The sequence below is a fragment of the Hyperolius riggenbachi genome, chromosome 4 (genome assembly GCF_040937935.1).
Source record: "Hyperolius riggenbachi isolate aHypRig1 chromosome 4, aHypRig1.pri, whole genome shotgun sequence".
NCBI classification, from domain to species: Eukaryota; Metazoa; Chordata; class Amphibia; order Anura; family Hyperoliidae; genus Hyperolius; species Hyperolius riggenbachi.
Genome location: NC_090649.1, coordinates 214,042,453 through 214,065,055, shown reverse-complemented (window position 1 = coordinate 214,065,055; position 22,603 = coordinate 214,042,453). Strand labels below are relative to the sequence as shown.

Here is a 22,603-nt window from a genome sequence, read left to right as displayed (position 1 = left end):
AGATGCATGAATAAAGATGGAAGTGTGTGTACCAGGAAGGCGGTGTGGGAGAGCAGAGAGGAAGCAGACACCAGGTGGCCCAAACTGTTTGTCCAAATGCTGCCCCCTAGATTTTGCCTCCTTTTGTGCAAAACCGAAATATGATGGATGCAAATTTAATTAGTAGTTTATAGCACTCTTATGTGTAAGGGATTAAAAGCTTGTATATATTGTGTGCTTATACTGTATACTAATTATATCATTTTACATACTTAATATGCAAAGGCAAATGAATATAGAAAGATTCTGCTTGTTTATACCTTCACTTATATTAATCATTGAAGGGAGCCTACGACCACATAGGAAACCAGAGAGGCATTTTTTCCACTGATATGTCTTCTTTAATATGATAATCACATTTTCCACAAAATGAAATGTGGAAATATAAAATTAACCTGGACCCTTGGAATTTATAGCATACACTATTACAATAATACATAATTACAGAAAAAATATATATTCAAAGGATTAAAAATGAAAGAAACCATTAGATTAGCAAAGAGCGGCTCAAGAGATAGATTCATCACTGGGAGATAGAGTAGGTTCTAAAATAATTGTGTGAAAGTACTATTAGATCCGCTTTGTCCAAATTACTTGCAGATGTAATTTGTTTCATGAGCGTACAATGGTATATTATCTCCTTGAATTCTGACAGATTGATGACAGCTAAAATCTACTAGTTGCTGTGTTCCTGGCATATGAACTCTAAATGCATCAGTTTGTCATCTGAAAAGAGTTCCACAATTGTGATTAATCCCATTAAACTTAAAGTGCTCTTTCAAGTTGCCTTTGGCTCAGCATTGTACAGAATGACTTGAATGTGAAATCTGTTTTAGCTGAAACATCAAACATGGTCCACCTTATTCTTTCCCACGACTAAATCATTCTTCTATGGATCTTAAACACACAAAGCTGAACTTTAGGCACGTGTTTAAAAAAAACCACAATGTAATCCATTTATGTGTTCAGTAAATAAAGATTTAGACTGCTTTTACAGTGGGACGTTACAGGCGCACGTTAGAGCAGCCTGTAACGCAGCCCAACTCACAGTAATGAAAAATCAATGGGCTGTTCACAGTACCCACGTTGCGTTACAGTGTAACGCTGGACGTTCAATAAAGTGCAGCATGCTGTGCGTTATAGGTGGTTTTAGCTGTGTTACACTGTTTGCACATGCTCAGTAAGGGGAGAGTCCGCTATTGTTCCTAGCCACATGGCTAATTAATATTCACTGCACTGTAGTGTTGTCCAGATCATGAACGATTCGAATCTTTGATCCAGATCTTTTTTGTGAGTCGAATCATCCGAATCATCACAATGAACGATTCAGTTCACAGTGGATGTCTGGAAGAAACAGGAACTGCAGCTTCTAAAGCACAATCTTCCTGCTGCATCTCTCCTTTCCCCATTAGCACCCTCAATGTGCCCTCATTCTCCTGCACCTCTCACTCTGCTGCACCCTTGCTTCTTGCTTCCCTAGTAAAATGATTTAAAGATTTGGTTCAAAGATCCAGATTTTTTCAATGATCCGATTCGAATCATCCGAATCATTGAAAAGATCCGGACTTCCCAGGATAGAACCAAGAGCCGCATAAAGTGGCTCAATCTGATGTCCAACCTCAACACCACCATACGTTGCGTTAGTGGCACGTTATGCGACCTTAACATCTCCTAAAACGCAACGTCTTGGTGTGAAAGAGGCCTAAATGCATTCTGAACTCATCTAGTATAAACACCTGATTCTGTCTGGATATCAGTGTTGTGTAATACTCTGCACACCCACTCTGCACTCCTGCTAATGGTGCCCATACATGGCACAATTTTTTTCATTTTTTTTTGTATTAGATAATTTTATTTGATGATTCCCGTTCAATTGAATATAAAGATTGTTTCAACACGCCCAACTGGATTTTCGTAAAAAAAAACAAAAACTGGTTAATCGTTTGTTTTTCTAAATGGGAAAAATAAAACATTTTTATTGTACTGTGTATGGGCACCATAAGAGGGAGGAGGAGGGAGAGGACTGTACTGAAAGGCAGTCAAGGGCTCTGCAGTTATTCAATGTTGTCACTCCAAGGGTTGGTTTACACTGGATCAGTTGCAGTCAGCCCTTTGCAATGCAAAACTGATATGCAGGAATTTTCACTGTTACCCTATTGGTCACTTTACATCTATGCAACGGAAACCTTTTACAGCACACTGCTGCATGCAGAGAATGATATTCTCAGCTTTAAATGTAGACTTACCCCCATCTATTTGAAATAGTAGAAATAAACAGAAATGAACATAGTAGCAACAAGGCTAGAATTTTTGCCTCTCTGAGGCAAATTTATGAGGATGTGCCCCCACCCCCCGATTTGGAATGATCGTACAGTAAACGACAATTATGGGCCCGTTTCCACTACTGATGCCAATGCGGCTACTTATCCACATTGCATCATTTCCGCTGCCGGCCGCATCACTTCCGCATCTCCCGATGCGGAAGTGTATTGGAGGAGATGGGACGCGGCTGTGGGCGGATGCGGCCGTGCGAGAATCTGCAGCATGCTGCAGATTCTCGGAACGCTCCGCAGCGCTCCGCACAACATGCTTGCAGTGGAAACTCTTCCATTGCCATGCATGTGTTTCAGCATACACGCGGTGCGATGCGGCTATGTAGCCGCATCGCACCGTTCCTAGTGGAAACGGACCCTTACTCTGCTTCATTTAACCACTTTATGACAGGCTGACTTATTAAAATGTCCTGTTTGAGCCTGTTACTGGCTCCAGGACATTTATTAAGTCGCCGCTCCCGCCGCTGCTCTGCACGTGTGCGCGCTCCCCCCAGCCACCGTTAACCATCAGGACACCGGAATTAGAGATTGGGGAAGAGGACTAAGCAGTTCACGTGCCCGTGATCAGTGGCCATGTCCATTCATAAAACAGGAAAGAGTCACAGTTTAGTTAAATGTAAAAAAAAAGTGAACCCTTCCTACAAAACAGTAAAGTGTTCACTAGCACCATCTAGTGGCCAAACAGTAAAATTACACATACAGGCACATACATTCACATACACTTATACACAACATTTATAAAATTAATAACTTACACTTCCAAAGCCCCCCCCCCCCAAAAAAAAAAACACTTGTAAAAAAAAATCAGTCTAAAAAAAAAACATAAATAGTTGCCTTAGGGACTCAGTTTTTTTAATCTATATTTTATGAGGAAATATTACTATAACTTTATTACATATGGGCTTGTAATTATGGACCTGACAATAAAAAAAAAAAAAACAGAAAATAACACCTATATTTCCAAATAATATATTGTCACCATAAAATGTGATAGGGGAATAATTTAAACTGATTAATAATCGGGACAGTTGGGCAAATAAATTGTGTGGATTTTATCCACAGGAGAATGTTTTATTTTAAAACTATAATAGCAGAAAACTGAGAAATAATGAATGTTTTCTTATTTTTCCTGTTCAAATGCATTTAGAATAAAAAAAAATTCTTAGCAAAATGTACTACCCACAGAAAGCCTAATTGGTGTCGAAAAAAACAAGGTATAGATCATTTTGTTGTGATAAGTAGTAATAATGTTATTGGCGAATAAACAGGAGGAGCACTGACAGGTGAAAATGTATCTTGTTCCGTAGGGTAAAAAGCCCTATAGGGTGAAGTGGTTATTGTTCTCACATGACATGCTGCAGCTCAACACAATAGCACACTGGTGAGCTGTGAGTCTGTGACAAACGAACTGCTCACCCTCAGCCACTTCATTCCTCCTCAGGAAGGTACACACAGTACAAAAATGCTGCCCCTGTTTCACCTTGCTTCATGAGAGAACCGACCCTGAGTAGTAATACTAACCTTATAGATTCTTTCAGTAAGTATGCTGGTATTCACTTCATGCCAATTAAGGTGATTAGCCTCCCGTTTGTCAATGTAGTAGCCATTTATAGAGGCTCCTCCAGTGAATTTTGGTAACTTCCAGCCCAAGGTCATTGACTCCCCATCACAGCTTAGTAGCGTGATACCATATGGGTGAGATGGAGTAGCTGAAAAATTGTAATAGTAATTTAAGAAGTGAAATAGGATAATAATCAGAGACAAAAATTCTGCATTTTGAATGGCTTGGATTATCTGTTCAAATAAAGTGACAAATAATGCAGGTCTGACTATTGAAATATACTATACCTCCTAAATTTATGACAGCTAGAATAGCTATTTCTTCTTAAATTAAAATATTTGTCCAAAAAAGTAATAGTTACTAGATACTGACATATGGACAATGTACGGTATGTTAAAAAGGTTGGTTGAATCTAGGGAGATTGTCATGACTCGGATGCATAGGATGTAAATAGTGCCAAAATTATGCAAAAGATACAGGTACATTTCTGCTCTATTCAGTGGGAAGTAATTGTTTAAAATCTATTAAATGTGAATGATGTATTTATTTCTAGAATATAATCCTGGTGTAAATTATGAATGCAGTATAATATGACTGAGTCACAGGATTCAACTGCCATATAACTGCTATGATATTCATCTGACACTGCGTGAATAAGGCAATTTGTAACTCTACAGTCATTCATATTACAATGTCTGTTCCAATTTGTTCAATGAACTGTCTAGTGCTTGTATTCCTTTTTCATTTATCTCACTTTCCTTTTTAATTCATTCCATTATTTTAACCAAGTTGTACTGATCAGTTATACCTAATGGTGCAGTGTCCACACTGCTATGAGTACAGTGACATTATGTACCAGAGACTGAAATAAAAATACCTGTATTTTCCTTTACAGTGAATTGGTTAAGTTGTGAAAGAAAATACATTTTACATAATATATTTATATTATGTGGTTTCATAAAGTGCAATAATAATTATGTGCATTTATTCCATGGTTAGAAATCTGGTGAAAATACTGCTTATTGCAAAGATGGCCATGCTAGGAAATCTATTTTTCAGGCGGAGAAAATTATTTTAGATTGTAAGCTGGTAAAGGCAGGGTCATCCTCCTAATGTTTCCTGTTTTTGTTGCAATATTTGTGCTGCTTGAGACTCTGCTGTACATTTTTTGGTAGTACCTATGTTCCCCGTATTGTCTTACTGTGCTTTGTAAAGCGCTGTAGAATATGTTGGCGTTATATAAATAAATAACAATAATAATCATAATTTGGATGAGTGTATGAGATGTTTCCATTACCGTTGTAAGATAAGTTGAAGAAACACAACAGTCCAAAAAGACATACGTATTTTGAACTCTCCAGCACTCATTTTGTCTTTTGTGTGACCAGTTTGCTAAGTATAAAGGTTATTGTGTATGTGACAGTTTGTACATGAATAGTGCCCACAGTGGCTTTGAAGAAAGCTTCTTACAGATATGAAAATAACGAATAAACTGAAATACAAATGTGTTTAATTTAATGCATAGCTACCTTTACACTGTGTAAATTATTTCAAACCAGTGATTTAACTCCTTTGTGAAATACAGGTATATACAACTGAAGTGAATTGTGCAAAAGGCCACACTTGCCAACAAAACCTACCATGTGGTATTCCTCCTCCTAAAAAATGAATATGGAAATAGATATAAAAATACATAAAAAAAACAAAAAAATATAGGATTTGCATGCATGATCATTACATACAACTAGGGATGGGACGACGAATCCGGCGAATCCACGAATCGGGATTGGGATTGGGAAATTGGGAAATATTCGAGATTCGTGGATTCGAATCCCGACGCCATTTTCCACTTTGCGAATCCGCCGAATCCCGACGCTGCATCGCCGCGCATCCGCCGCTCGCACTCGTCCTCCTCCGACCCCCCCGCGTCTCCTCCGCCCGCCCCGCGCCTCCTCCGCCCGCCCGCATACATTGTATCAACTCACCTGTCCAGTGGAGCGCAGAGCGGCAGACCTCTCGCTCACTTCCTGGTTCCCTCTAGTGACGGCTTTTACAATGACGTCATCAGTAAAAGCCGGTCCGGCCACTAGAGGGAACCGAGAAGTAATGACGAGGTCTGCCGCTCTGCGCTCCACTGGACAGCTGAGTTGATACTTAAGCAGGGGTGAGCGAGGAGGCACGGGGGACGGAGAAGGCCGTGGGGGTGAGTGGAGGAGGCACGGGGGGGAGCGACACCTACCTACCTACCTACCTACCTACCTACCTACCTACCTACCCCTATACCTACCTAAAGGCCCCCTATACGTACCTACCGGCCACTATACCTACCTACCTACAGGCCCCTATACCTACCTAAAGGATACGTACGTACCTACCTACCTACCACTATACCTACCTACCTACAGGCCCCTATACCTACCTAAAGGCCCCTTATATGTACCTACCTACCTACCTAAAGGCCCCTATACGTGCCTACCTACCTAAAGGCCCCTATACCTACCTACCTACCTACCTAAAGGCCCCTATACCTACCTAAAGGCCCCCTATACGTGCCTACCTACCTAAAGGCCCCTATACCTACCTACCTACCTAAAGGCCCCTATACCTACCTACCTACCTAAAGGCCCCTATACCTACCTACCTAAAGGCCCCTATACCTACCTACCTACCTACATACCTACCTATACTTAAGGCCCTATACCCTGCTACCTATACTGAAGGTCCCTTTAACTACCTACCTACCTACAGGACACTATACCTACCTACCTACTGGCCATTATACCTACCTACCTACAGGCCACTATACCTACCTAAAGGCCCCCTATACGTACCTACCTACCTACCTAAAGGCCCCTATACCTACCTACCTAAAGGCCCCTATACCTACCTACCTAAAGGCCCCTATACCTACCTACATACCTACCTATACTTAAGGCCCTATACCCTGCTACCTATACTGAAGGTCCCTTTACCTACCTAAAGGCCCCTATACCTACCTACATACCTACCTATAATTAAGGCCTCTATATACCCTGTTACCTATACTGAAGGCCCATATACCCTGCTACCTATACTGAAGGCCCATATACCCTGCTACCTATACTGAAGGCCCATATACCTTTCTACCTATACTGCAGGCCCCTATACCTTGCTACCTATACTGAAAGCTACCAATATTGAAGGCACCCATACTTAGCTAGCTATACTGAAGGCACCTTTACCTCGCTACCTATACTGCGGGCAACTATACCACGGATCGCACAATTCTTATGTGCAGGATTCGTTAGATTCTGGATTCGAAAGGTTCGAGATATTCGAGAACCTTTTCAGATTCGGATTCGGATTCGAAAAAATTGTGGATTCGTCCCATCCCTACATACAACATATTCTGCTGAGCACGTCAAGATACACAATGGCCTCAATTCATAAAGCATTACCGCATGTGGTAATGCTGAAAACAGCAGACTTTTCCGAGCACTTAGCAAAGTGTCCAGGGATGGTCGTAGTCAGCCAACTTCGCTACGCTGGAAATACGCGTAGTTTTACGCAATTACACTTCGCCAAACTACGGCTTCAAAAACAAATATTCGCTTCGTATGCATTTCGTAGAATACGCGTTAAAATACGCAATTACACGTAGTGCAAAGCGTAGTGTATGCGGATACTTATGCCCGTATGCAGAAAATTGTATGCATTAATTTCTTTAGGAATGCATATACTGGAAACCCTTCTATGCGTACATTCCCCTTTTCCAATGCGTAAATTTGTATGCATACAATCGCATGCGGAAAATTAGTCGCGAGTAACGCATTTGTACTTCACTACGCAATACACATGTTAACTACGCATAGTGGGCGTAAGCTACGCGTAGCGTTACTTCGCTACGCGTAAATTCGTAAGCATAGGTTTGAAACTTCGCCTATGAACTACGATGCGTAGATGCGAACTACGATGCGTAAATTCGCACTGGCGTAGTTTCTGCTCATCCCTGAAAGTGTCAATTCATGAAGGCTGAAAAACTGAAATTACAGAGCAGTGAGGAAAATTACTGACTTGGCTGTAGTTACCTCCAACACGTCAGTAAATTGTCAGCAAATGTTAATTCATAAAGCCTTTAACAAGCGGTAAACTAGACAATAATTACCGACACCTCTTGTGAGGTCTTAACAAGTTACCGACACCTCTGGTGAGGTCTTAACAATGCAAAGTGCAGGGAGCCAAAAGTCTGTGCAGGAAGTCGAAGTCTCTGTGAGTCTGTGCAGGGAACCGAAGTCTCTGTGAGTCATCTGTGCAGGGAGCCGAAGTCTCTGTGAGTCACCTGTGCAGGGAGCCGAAGTCTCTGTGAGTCACCTGTGCAGGGAGCCGAAGTCTGTGTGAGTCATCTGTGCAGGGAGCCGAAGTCTGTGTGAGTCATCTGTGCAGGGAGCCGAAATCTGTGTGAGTCATCTGTGCAGGGAGCAGAAGTCTGTATGAGTCATCTGTGCAGGAAGCCGAAGTCTGTGTGAGTCATCTGTGCAGGGAGCCCAAGTCTGTGTGAGTCATCTGTGCAGGGAGCCAAAGTCTCTGCAAGTCTGTGCAGGGAACCGTAATTACAGCTTGTAACAAAAGAGAGATATCACCACACTTCTGCTGTACCGCTCAATGGGCTGCGGTAATTTACCGAACTTCAAAGGCAGCTGTGAAAATCTTTATGAATTAGCACACAAAGGTCTAAAATACCGAATGTGGTATTTTCCCTCCCAGATTTTTTTTACCACAAAGCCTTTTATGAATTGAGGCCAATGTCTCATATGTAGCATCACTCCCACTGACTGCTGTTTATTTTAAAATATAATGCAAGGGGATATAATTATTTTGGTGAAGAGCTAATGTTTGTGACAGTAACCCTTTTGAATTTATAGCCAAAAAAATGCTATTTTGTACCAAATTAATTGTTATTCATAACCATAGAAAAAGAAGGCTGAATGTCTTCTTAGAACGCTAAATGACTTATAAAAAATTGAGATCTTCCCATTAACTTAAAATTATAATAACACTTGAACCCTTTTACTTCGTCTTCTGCTGTATTCCAACATACTATTTTTTTCTTATTTCTTGAAGGGTAAATTAAATCTAAAGTGTTAATGTTTGATCAAATCTGAACATCATTGCCACACTTTCCACTGGATTAGGGATCAAATTAACTGATTACATGAACAAATGTCCCCCAGGATTCCACAGGTCAGTTAGCAGTATGCTAAGAGACCTTACCATTCAGGAGTGAGACATCCTACAGGATAAACTTTTAAATTAGTGAATGTGAGTGTGTAGGTTTTTTTCAGGATGTCTGAACTGAAACATGGTAGGTGACATAATTTGTCTTCTCCATGTAATACTTCCTGAATCCCAAAGCCAATATAATGATGGGTAAGGTATAAATATGTTGCTAGGGAAGGAGAGGAACTTATTTTTTCCATTCAATGGCACAGCTGTGTGGCAAATGGGCCCCATACATTAGTTATACCATCTTCTTAATGTATCAGTGGTATAAAGGGCTCGGCAGTCATTGTCACCAGGCACTGTTGTATTAAAAGAGATGACTCATTTTGTACGGCAGACTCTTGAATCAGTTGCCCAGTGTTAAAGAGCATGCGGGCATGAAAAGAGGCCAGGCAGTTGTCTAGTCAAGACAAAACAAACAAGAAAAATAACATTTATATCACGCTTTTCTTCGGGCAGACTCAAAGCATCAGAGCTGCAGCCACTAGGGCGCGCTCTATAGGCAGTAGCAGTGTTAGGGATACTTGCCCAAGGTCTCCTACTGAATAAGTGCTGGCTTACTGAACAGGCAGGGCCGAGATTCCAACCCTGGTCTGTGTCAGAGGCAGAGCCCTTAACCATTACACCATCCACCACTCATGCCTGATGTGGTAGGCTGGTACCGTCCTGGGAACATGGCATACTGTTTTATATAAAAAAGGAAAAAATTGTGAAGTAGATGAAAGTATTTAGTGGCATTGACTCCTGGCATACGCAAACCTGGTAAATACAATGTATTGCCTGCAGAGGAGATTTTAACGTATTCCCACATTTTAAATGCGCTCAGTACAAAGAGCATTTGCTTTGTAAGTATCTTCTGTTTTTCTAAAGCAGATCTTGCAAAGTTTACTCATTAGCCTCATACACATGAGGCATAAATGTCTGCACTTGCAAACAGACAAGAAACAAAGCAGCGACAGTTCATCGCCAGGTCCCTCTGTGCGACAGCTGTACACACGTAGCACAGAGGGACAGAGATGTGGGGGAAGCTGTCTGCGGTGGGTTCGTCCCCCCGCCGGATGTTCCCTTCATTGCCTGTTGTCTCTAGTCCCTAGTCCGCATACACACATCGGTACGCGCGGCGGGACGGTTCTTGAGGCAAAAGTTGACGGCGATTGAACCGTTCAATCGGCGAGCGACAGAGGGACCTGGCGACAGTCCGTGACGCGCGCCTCATCCACACGTGTGAACTGTCGCACGGACAGGCGCGCGCCACGTGTAACAAGTTACAGTTGTGCCCCGTGTGTATGGGCCTATTTAAGCTAAGTGTTACTCAGGGCACACATTTGTAAAACAATGAGATAGAAAATCTTTCTTTCCAAAGAAAAAACACCATAACTCTGTTTTAAGTAAAGCGTTCTTCATAATTTACTGTCCCAGTTTGAATCCAATTTTTTTTTCATCAGTGCTTAGTTAGCGATAATGATGTGATTTAAAAACCGCGTAAAAATAGACAGGAAAAGCTTCACAGACGGAAACATATTTATTACGGGATACTTACTAAGAGCGGCTTTAACGGTTATTGGTTCTGATTCCTGAGAATTTTCACTGACGCCGACTGCATTAACAGCCTTCACACGGAAAATGTACTTTTCTCCAGTTGTTAAACCGTGAACAACAAATCTGAGAAAGGGAATTGGTCAGTATTATCACAAGCTCATTGGTTTGCACACTTTTTTACTTCTGGAAATTGTGAATTGATCCACTAAGCCTGACTAACATGGTGCTGAAAATCACAGTTAAAAAAGAAAATATTGAAGAGCTATTTTGTTCATATAGTTTTTTTGTTTTTTTACCAACATATACGAGAAAAGAAAAATGTACATGTTTAGGCTCTGGTAAAATAGACCTCTTTATATATTCTTTTTTTTTTTACATGTCAACAATTTAAAGTGAATACACAATTTGCACGTCATCTAAAATGTATCAGCATCTAAATCTATGTGTACAGAAATGTGACCATTTTTGATATGTTCCATTTAATTGTGCTTTCCCATACTTCTGAGACATTTGTGATAAGCAAGAAGGTCCAGATCTGTTTGGTTCATTATGGAAGTATAGGCAAAGCTGTCTTTGTGCTCAACACCTGATTTAGTAAGGTCACTACACACTGATATCACAGGAAAACATAGGTGGTTCTGGACAGCTACTCTGCATATATTAAAACTGTCTCCTATTAGGTTGCAAATGTTTGCCATAATGAGAGTTGTCAAAAGTTTAGTCAATTAGTCGATTAGTGCTTGTGTTATTGGTGCTGTGTATACACAACTAAATTGAGATTTAATTAAAAAATATATTTAATACATAAAATGTATTAAAAAATGTATTTACAGTGGTTGCCTGCATACAGCTGTCACACAAATTCTAATTCAGTGATCTCTCATCAACTCTTGCTAATGTTTGATATAACCAAGTGTGGAATGACAGATTGGCTGGACCCTTTGGGCCAGGGGCGCCTCTAGGCATAGGCAGTACAGGCCATTGCCTGGAGTGCCATTGGTCCTGGGGGGTGCCATGTTGCTGGATTAAGCCCCACCCCCGAATTAAGTCCCACCCCCCGACTAAGCCCCACCCCCATGGGTGTTCTAATACTTGCTTCTGGTGCATCTACTTAGCGTAAGTTGCAGGCAGCTGCCACCTCTGTGCCTCGTGCATCCTTCTTTCCCCTTTTGTGCCTCCTTCTGTCTCCTTGCACCTCCTTCAGTCCCTTGTGGCACCTCTGCCTCCTTCTGTGCCCTATTGTGCCTCCTTCTGTCTCCTTGTGCCTCCATCAGTCCCTTCTGCCATGCCTGGCCCCCTGTTTGTCCTTCTGTCCCTTATGTGCCTCCTTCTGTCTCCTTGTGCCTCCTTCAGTCCCTTGTGGCACCTCTACCTACTTATGTGCCCCTTTGTGCCTACTTCTGTCCCCCTATGCCTCCTCATGTCCACTTGGCCTTTATTTGTCCCCTTGAGCTACCTCTGCCCCACTTTTCCTCCTTCATTCCCTCTCTGCCTCCTCTGACCTCCTGTGCCTCCTTCTGTCTCCCTTTGTGCCTCCTTCTGTTTCCATGTGCCTCTTCATTCCCCATGTGACACCTCTGTCCCCTGTGTCTTCCTCTGTCCCCTTGCACCTCCTTCTGTGCCCATTTGTGCCTACATTTGTCCCTGTGTGCCTCCTTAAGTCCCCTTCTGCCTCCTTCTGACCCTCTTGTAGACGGTGCAAGGTGTGGACAAAGCGGTCACAAGTGCTGTGCGGGAGGGGAACGCCATCACACCCCCCCCCCCCCCCAGATGTTATGTCCCCAGGTGGTGAACAAGCTTGTGGTGTCTAATAGAAGCCGCGCCAGTTCACTGCAGCCTTACATTACATGTATTTTCTGGTGAAACACTGCCACATTACGATTATTTTCTGTGGAAAAATGTTCTCGTCTGGAGTGACAAAATCGCTAGAGGCACCTCTGCTTTGGACGAGCACCCCTCCAAGCCCTCTAGATATGCAGAGTAGCATAGGATGAAGCAATGTCCACATCCAGTCTCCTCTCTTCAAAGCACCAAAGGTGTGAAGCTACATAGCTCCATATGGCTCCTGGGTGTTCCTGCATGTGAACACCAGGGAGCAATACAGAGGTATATGGCTGCATACTGGCTGTGAAGAGGGGAGCGTGGAGAGTGAGTATGACCTACTGTTGGAAGCAGATAACGCCCACCACTCCTTGTGCTACTGTGCATGTTAAGGATGGAGAGAGAAGAGGATCCCTCTGATTATCAGGGCCTCCTACATTGGCAGGGGTTGAAGGGGCTATCATTTTGCATCCGGATAACACTGTGGTGAAGGCTTTAAAATCCTTCCACCTAGTAGCATTTAAAAAAAAAAAAATAAAATCAGGGTTCGCAGATAACACATCTTGTCCATGTATGGCGAACCTCAGTGTATTTAGCCACGTATATTATTTGCTACCATGGTCTTATTTTACAAGTATGCTGAATCTGGGTTACAAGTATAACTCCACTTTCTTTCTTTAAAGTACCCCTGAACCGCATGCTGTGTTTTAATAACAGTGTTTTTCTGTGCTGTAAGTGCTGTGACTGAGTCACAGCACAAACCCCACCATCATTTGCCGCCCTGGTGCCCCCACTCTGCCATTCCATGATCTTGGACTTCTGACAGACTGTCGATGCGGTGGAGAGGAAGCGCAGTTTATCCCCTTAGCTGTCGCTATGATCTCCTCTCCACCTTCTCCTTCGTCCTTGCTAGAGGCATAGTTACCGCCTGTCTTGCAGCTCTCAGGATGCAGCAGGAGAGCTGTGAAGCCTCGTTCAGACTATACGCGCTGCCGTGCGCATTATTGCAGCGCGTATAGTGTGCGACACGCAAGAACGGTAGAAGGGCATAGACAGCCCTTCTACCGTTCCCATCATATGCGCTGCGTGGCAGCGCGATTGCGCTATCGCGTACTGCACGCATTTTTGTGAATCGCAGCGCAGATCCCATTCATTGTAATGAATGGGATCTGCAGCGCAGCGCATAGGAGCGCAGATGGCGTGCGATTGGACGCGTTGCGTTCCGATCGCACAGCCATCTGCGCTAAATGATGTGAACGAGGCCTGAAGAGTGACCGCAGGCAGAGCCAGGTATATGGATACATTTTGAGTCTTCATCTAGTTGTGGTACAAATATTGCGCTTGTGCACCCTCTTGTGGCAATCAGGAATATTACAGCCTGTCCACTGCTCTACACTAAAGAACGGATGTAGCAAATGTATTACAGAAGTTGGTGCTGGCCCGGAAGTAAGTAGAGGGTCAGTGCAATTACTGTGCGGGTGCAGAAATTGAGATGTGTAATTACAGAAGAGTGGGGGAGCAGGAGTGCCCGATATGACAGCGAGGGAAATCCTAATAAGGTAAGTAATTGTGTCATGTTTTCCCCTGACAGGTTATTTTTACGGATTCAGGTGTACTTAAAAAAAAAAAAAAAAAAAAAACTGTGCTAACAAAAAGATTGCCTTTTTCCTTTCTCTCTGAATTGGTATTTCCACCCAACACCTGGCTGGAACTACCAATTCACATAGATAATAGTTGGTTTGATTATATATGTGCTGACATTAGGTATTCTAATATTGTAAACAGTCCTACCTACATACATTCAACATTCAGTACATAGTAAAATAGAAAAGAAAGTTCCGCTACACCAGTGGCTGGGTGCAAAAGGTTTCTCCGTTTATTTTTTCATCAATCAGTGAGTACAAAAATTAAAAAAGCTCACGCGTATCGGAGCTCATGGCTCCTTAATCATAGCTTTTACATTGTAATAATGCATGAGTTTAAATAGGGAGACATGAGGAGCTTTGTTTTCCAGGGGGTGGAAAGGGTTTTGCGTTCTGCTAGAGGGGGAGATATGTACAGGGTTTTGCGAAAGAGGGAGGCTTTCTGGATTTGGAAGTTGGGGACTAGGATTCCACAGGGCTTAAATTCCAGAATGGATGTTAATTTAACATATGACCTTAATTCTTAGTGTCATAATTATTTTGGTACTTAACAGCATCTTTACATGAACTTTGCCATCTTTTGTCATGTTTATGTTCTTTAGGGTATCTGGACATTTTGACATGGTTGTGCTATGCATGTTTTTGTGTATACATGATTTTATTTTATGTTATTTCATATTCTTGCAATTTTAATGTGGTATATATATATGTGTCACTTTAAGGCCGTAGGCCACGCCTCCCTCCCTCCCTGTGGTGGGAGGGTTGTGCACTATTTGAACTCATGCATTATTACAATGTACAAGCTATGATTAAGGAGCCATGAGCTCCGATACGCGTGAGCTTTTTTAATTTTTGTACTCACTGATTGATGAAAAAATAAACGGAGAAACCTTTTGCACCCAGCCACTGGTGTAGCGGAACTTTCTTTTCTACTGGACATTTCGAGCTTTCTGGTTCCTCGCTCCCTTTGGTCTAAATGTGTGTGGATGTTGCGGGTCCTTTTCCCCTTTTGATAGTAAAATAGAGATTCAAGCATTTAAATATGGAACTTTTTTGTTTCCCACCGAATAGTGGTCTGTACAGGATGTCTAGAAAATCATAACTGTCTGACAACTGAATTAAAATGTTTAACTCAATACATTAAAGTGCATAAAAAGTTTATGCATCAATGTCTCATGCAGTGTTATTTTTTAATGATAACAGGGCTAAACTTTAAAGAAAACTGGTTTCAAAAGAGGTTTAAATGTTTGGAGTATCTTGTACAGCCACCATCATGGATTTCCTGCAATGCACATATTATTTTTCATGCAGCTTTGTTTTATTCACTTAGGCGGCAGTGAATCTCTCATTGTGTGTGTGTGTGTGTGTGTGTGTGTGTGTACGTGTGTGTGTGTGTGTGTGTGTGTGTGTGTGTGTGTGTGCGTGTGTGTGTGTGCGCAAGAGAGAGAGAGTGTGTGTGTTTGTGTGTGTGTGTGTTTTGTGTGAGAGAGAGAGAGAGAGAGTGTGTGTTTGTGTGTTTGTGTGTACGTGAGAGAGTGTGTGTGTGTGTTTGTGTGTGTGAGAGAGAGAGAGAAAGTGTGTGTGTGTGTGTGTGTGTGTGTGTGTGCGCGCGTGCGTGCGTGCGTGCATGCGTGCGTGCACAGGTTGGTGTCACATCAGAGAATAGCGGCTGTGGGTAACTGCTGCCCGAACAATTAATGTTGCATTTGGCTTTTGGACATTTGGGTAATACTACACAACAGACAGAATGCAGGAACAGTGAATTGAGCCATTCAACACAGGTTGTCCATAATCAGCATTTGGGGTCTACTCTAAATTTCAGGAATCTACGAGGTAATATACTAAAAGGCAGTTGAAATTTGCACGACATGGATGCAGTAATCCACACACACTTTATTGCTGCCTGTATAATGACAGGGGGGAGCATGTGTGTGTACACGCATGCAGCGGGGTTGACCCCATGTGTGGCAGGTGCATGACAGGGGGACATGGCAGAATCTTTAAAGATTTGAGGGATTACTGGTGTTAACAAAATGCCACTTATGACACTGACGTAAAGCTATCCTCAAAGTCGTGCAAGAAAGGAATACTGATTGCTTATATTAATGATCTGTATGATTTACTCAGGGAAGTATGGGGAGCATGGTCTTCTTTAAAGGATAAATCAATTTGTATTTGTGGATTGGCATTCAATGTCATGTTTTAGCACTTAGCAATGAAGCCATTGTGACTTTTCACAAAGTGTTGTGTCCAGTTTTCTCTTGCAGTTAAATTGACTTACCTGTTATATTTAATGGGTTTGTGGTTGCAATGGTCCCAATGGTTAGACCCCACAATAGATTTATCTATATAATATCCAATTAATTCCTCCTCTACCTTCGCTCTGTCAAACTGTACGACAACTGATGTCCTGGTGTTTCTAGATGCCAATATACGACCAGGAGCAGATGGCACGCCTTAACAAAAAAAAAAGATAGAAAAAACAAGCTCATAACTCTGGAATAAATGAACACAACCACATAAAACCTAGCAGTATAAATCCATGAACAAGTACAATAAACTGTTTTACTACCATATAGCACTACATATATCTTTTTTAAATATCACACTGTGGGGGAAATGTACTAAGGGAAATGAAAGAGGAAAAAAGGAGTGAATTTTATCTCTTTAACGTCAAACATCCAATCAGGTAATCAGAAATTTAAAGAAAATAATTTTGTTTGACTATCATTGGATGTTTTAAGTGAACAAAAGTAAGGTTGACTTATCCTTATGACATTCAGCCCCATGTGTCTCTAAAACTGTGTACATATGTAATATGTACACAGCAGCGCTGTAATATGTAATATGTACAGCGCTGCATAATATGTTGCCGCTTTTTATATACAATAAATAGATAAAGACTGAGGCAACTGATAAAGACCTCCTCAACCAATAATCCAACATGTGTACAGCAGCTCTCGGCGATTGCTTTGTCCGTGCCGCGTGCCCCGCCTGTTGCGGGACATCATGTGTGCATACTCCGTCGTCCCTCCTCCTCTCTCGGCATAGCATATTTGCCTAAGGGATTTGGTCACGATACCCAACGAGACTAATAAGTGATCATATTGGGTGATGAAAATGCATAATGTAAATATAGCTTAGTAGAAGCAGTAAAGTGTTGTACGGTGTTAGCCATGAGTAAAAGCAAGAAGTTTTGAATCAGAATGATACCATTTATTGGCTAACTTAGAGATGGAGAAACAGTGAGCTTTCGACTTATAAAAAGCCTTCGTCGGACTGGTTCCTGACAAAAACTGAGAAACACAGCTTATATACACTGACATACAGAGGTGCTGGTTTTAAATGCCACAATTCTCTTAAGCTTAGAATTAATGGTGCATGTAACCAGGCCAGTTACCATTTGAATTCGGAATTTACGATGTCTCCCCATCACCAGAGTCTGCTTTATGTCATGTTGAGGATTCTATTGATCTTATCAATTTAGATAGGATGCCTGGGAAAGCCTCCTCAGTAACAGTTAAGGCATCTAATTACATTTATGTTTGCTAAAGAATGTTTCTCCTCTGTATGTCAGTGTATATAAGCTGTGTTTCTCAGTTTTGGTCAGGAACCAGTCCGACGAAGGCTTTTTATAAGTCGAAAGCTCACTGTTTATCCATCTCTAAGTTAGCCAATAAATGGTATCATCCTGATTCAAAACTTCTTGTAAATATAGCTTAAAATGGTATATGAGAAGAAATTAGAACCTCATTGTTTACAAACAGCTACAGAATTAAAAGAAAAAAAGCAGTCATTCCCTTCACAAGATCATCAGTATTGCCATGAGACTGCAGCACATGAACATGTGAATATGTAGAGACCGTTAATGTGACATATATACTAAAACAAAAAACATAACATAAAAAAAAGTTCAGGAATTTGTAACACATCAATATCCAAATATAAAGCATCATCTCAATCACTCAGTGTGGGAATGTAGTAACAGTATTAGCAGCCATACATACGACAGTATTACCAGCCATACATGCAACTGTATTAAAAGCCATACATGTGATAGTATTAGCATATGGCTGTATTTATACAGTATTAACAGACATATATAGGAGTTCAGGAATACATAGCAGACGTAAAGGTGGCAATAACAATGTCTAATTGGGATTTCAAAGCACAGATCAATCCAAAGTAAAATGGACTTTTGTGCCATTCTGAATTCAAATATAATACATTTTTCTTACCAAGACATTTTAATAAAACCCTGGCTGTTACGGTTTTGAAAATCAATTTTAAAAATATACAGGAAAGAAAGAGCTCTAAATAATAATTATTTGGATTGAAAAGATCACTGTGTCAATATCAATCTGGGCTTAATATGGGATATTTTTTATCTACCTATGAACAATGTGGTGATATCTCATATTATTACTAAACCTGATCTATATGTACAAGGAAATACATATATATATATATATATATATATATATATATATATATATATATATATATATATATATACACACACACACACACACACACACACATATACATATATATATATACACACACACATATATATATATATATATATATATATATATATATATATATATATATATATATATATATATATATATATATACAGCACAATGTTTTATTGGTGATTGGACCTTATGGAATTGTATGCACCTTTTTATTTTTGGGATAAATGTGTTTGGTAAACAAATAGCACAGATATGCATTCACATTAATAGGCTACCAAGCAGTTAACAATGAAAAGAAACTGTGTTACCCAGTCGCTCCTGTGCTTGTATTGGTGGTGTTACTTCAGAGGGTTCACTGACACCATGTTTGTTGACTGCAATGACTCTGAAATTGTATGATTTTCCTTCAACCAAATCAAACACTGCATATCGAGGTGATCTTACTGGGATCTGAGCGTTGACTCTCTGCCAGCTTCCGCTGCCAACCATTGTCTATAGCAAAGCAAAATCAATAATTCATTAGTGACAGAAGTAGAGCTGTATGTCCACAACTAAAAACTGCATTGCATTATAATTAGGAATAATATGCAATGATTTCCATGAGAGGTTGAATCCACCTGTCTCTTGTTGTCTTTTGATTTGGTAAATCATGGTTTAGGTTATGCTGTTCTCTCTTTCTGAGGAATTCATCCTATACAGTACTAATGTTCAACAATGTGTTGCTGGACTGGAATTTTTTTATGCGCTGTACAGGGACGAGCAAAAACACCTCTGGCAGTCTTGTGAGACTTTCCTCAAATTTCAGATGGTTCCACAAATTTTCACCAAAACACTTTTGCATATGGAACTAAAGTCAATCACATCGACTTTAGTGGTTAATAGCAAAACCCCCATACATACTATTACCACCATGTAATGTAGAATAGTGAGGACAAGGAGAAAAAAATCAAAAAGGTATTGAAAATGTACATATATACCCAGAAACAGCAGTGAATTTCCTGATGGGGTTTTAGGGAAGTGCAATATTTTTGCCAAGGATCACTGTACAGCCACAATACTTCTCTGTAAGGATCCCTGTCAAATATACCTATTATTTGCATAAAAACTTAGCTTCCGGCCCTCCCAAGCCTTTTTAATCCCTTGTCAACCATGCAGGCTGGTATAGTCAGAATTCGGAGCCCATACCTCATGGGGCTTTGCACTCTGAGCTACAGTATAAAAGCCTGCATGGTCCATGATATGGGGCTGTGAAAGAGATGGGTGGCAATACCATGGACAAGGGGTTGTTCAACACCTACAGTGCCCAGTAGGCCCTGGGGTGGTTGATGGTGGCATCATGGTGGTGGATTTTACAAGGGAACCCCCCAGAAGCCTTCGCCCCCAGGTGTAGGGGTTGGGGTAATGATCCCATGCTAATATTCTCTGGATGTTGATTAAAGGTTTAATTTAAATGTTTACCTTTATCTCTGCAATTTATGGAGCTGAACTAAAGGGATTGATTTTTTCCTTAACAAAAGTGGAATTTCACTTAAGTAGTGCACGTATTAGGAAACTCAGTCCATTACATTGTGTCTTATTTTGGGGGATTTGTAAAATAATTACAGAAAAATGTTCTCTTTTTAATAGTCATGGGCCATATGCAATTCACCTGAGTTTTCTCCTAGGAGATATTTTCACAACTTGTAAATAAAATACTTTTTACACCACCGGCAAGCAAACACATACTCAAAATAACTCCTAATTAATCAAAAGTTAATTTACGGTAAATTGAAGATGAAAAATTATCTCCCAGGAGAAAACTCAGGAGAAAAAGTGAATTGCGTATTGCCCATGATGTGGCATGTACATTCACTTTATTTTCTGAACAGCAGTGGCATCAGCAACTCAGTGAAAACAGAAAGATACATTTGGAAGACTTGCTGTTTAGAAAATGATTGTATTGATGTGAAGTTTCAACACAAGAAATTACATTTTTATTCCAGTGAGCAATTGGCCTCTAAGGTAAGAGCTTGATGAGGCCAGAGTTTTTCACATTGTCATCACTATGTTCACAGTAATGACAGTAAGGTTAATAGTAACATTATCATGACTCCTGGAAATGTGATGTTGCTGTAAACCTTGTTCCAAATGCTCAATGATCATGCACTCATCAAAATATAAACACAAAGGAACATGTATTTGTCGATTTATTAACAGTCATGTACAGATACATGAAACGAAGATTACATTTGTACACAGGTCTTCATCTATGTGTCTTGGTAGATGTCGCTGTCATGCTAGGAAAATACAGTGCCTGTAAAAGAATTCATGCCCTTTCCTTTAATGGTTTCAGGTTATATTGTTACAGAAAATTGATTTCTTAGTGGAATAAAATTGATTTTTAACACTCCTTTATGCCAGAGTGAAAACAGGTCTTTGCAAAGTCATTTAAAACCAATTATAAATAACAAATACAAAATAACCGATAACATTTCTTGAATAAGACCCATTTAAAGTGTGACTGATGTTGCCAAAATCCACATACAGTAAAATGGCAATCACCTTTGGGAAGTCGTGGGATTTAAGGAGATGGCTATATAAATATACATCTATCTGGAGGAACCGTCTTCTAGTGAGTCAGTATTGTGGCATAACCTACTATGCCAGGATGACAAACATACAATCTACATGAAAAGGTGATTGAAAAGTGCAAGTCAGTGGACAAAAAAGTCACCAAAGATTTTTTGAGATACAGTAAAATGGAAATAGTTTGGCAAAGTAAAGATCTAAAACAATAAGGAGCAGAGGAGTCCAGGCAAAAAAGCAAAGCTATGTAGCAGTCCAATAAGCTAGAATATTGTATTTTTACTGTTCAATTCTTCTTAAAATCTACAATTGATTGCTTGGTTGGTTGATTGGTTGCAGAAAAACACAATGGAATTCTGAAGAAAACTCTGGGAAAAGAGCTGACTTCCAGCAAGACCATGAACCCAAGCATACAGCCAAAGCTATGCTATGCAAGAATGCCGTAAAAACATCAGTTTGAATGCCTTGCAGTGTGTTGCAGAGTCAGACTCCAAATAGAATTCTAATAGAAAACTTGTTGCTGAACTTTAAAATGGTTGTTCGTTCATGATCTCTATGTAATATGATTCATATAAACCAGTTTTGCAAAGAGGATGGAGTCTCCAAATGTGTCAAGCAGATAAAGAAGTAGAGGTGTATGCACTAAATTGTGTTAAGCGGAATAACATGTGTAAAGTCTTACTGCATAAGAGAAGAATGCAATATAGTACATTCCACTCATTGTGTGTAGTTCTTCTTAAAGCAGTTTAGTGCATACACCCCATAGTCATCTGGACTCAAGGTTATAATTAATGCCAAAGTGCACATACTAAAAATGGTATTGTATGGGGTGATGCTTACGCTATCAAATATTGGGCTTGATTCACTAAACCGTGATAGCTGATATCACGGTCGCGCTAGTGTTTTGCACACGTTATAATGCGCGTAATGTTTTTCATGCGCAATCGCAAATCTCTGTGCACAAATGCGAATTTAAATTCACGATTGCGTCCCAAAAACATTACGTGCATTATAACGCGCGCAAAACGCTAGCGCGACCGTGATAGCAGTTTAGTGAATCCAGCCCATTGTGTGCTTTCCAATTAACTAATTCAAATGACTCTGCATATATTGTTTTTTACTTTGATGGAAATGACTATGGGCCCAATCCTATTCACTTTTCCAGCATCTTCTGTTTAAAATAACTTTATTTTTATTTTATTTCTTCTTAAAAAGCATTTTATTGATAAGATGTAAAATACCTGTATCACCTAGGAGAAAGCGGAGGAGAATAAAAAGTGAATTGGATTGGGCCCCATGTGTCTATGAGTTGGTGTAAGAAAAATAGTTATACTAAGACTGAAAGTTCTGGGACAATAATGC

The 22,603-nt window shown here is 40.5% G+C and overlaps 1 protein-coding gene across 2 annotated transcripts in view; it reads right to left on the bottom strand.

Annotated features, from left to right (window-relative positions):
• Positions 1-22,603, bottom strand: part of MYOM2 (myomesin 2) — a 222,968-nt gene that overhangs the window by 120,786 nt on the left and 79,579 nt on the right. For both annotated transcript variants that reach the window (XM_068281345.1, XM_068281347.1), the window contains 4 exons: positions 18,985-19,168; positions 16,477-16,651; positions 10,733-10,854; positions 3,894-4,081 (listed from right to left, as the gene is read on the bottom strand). In XM_068281345.1, coding sequence (XP_068137446.1) covers positions 3,894-4,081; positions 10,733-10,854; positions 16,477-16,651; positions 18,985-19,168 — 669 coding nt within the window. The remainder of the gene's footprint in view (positions 1-3,893; positions 4,082-10,732; positions 10,855-16,476; positions 16,652-18,984; positions 19,169-22,603) is intronic.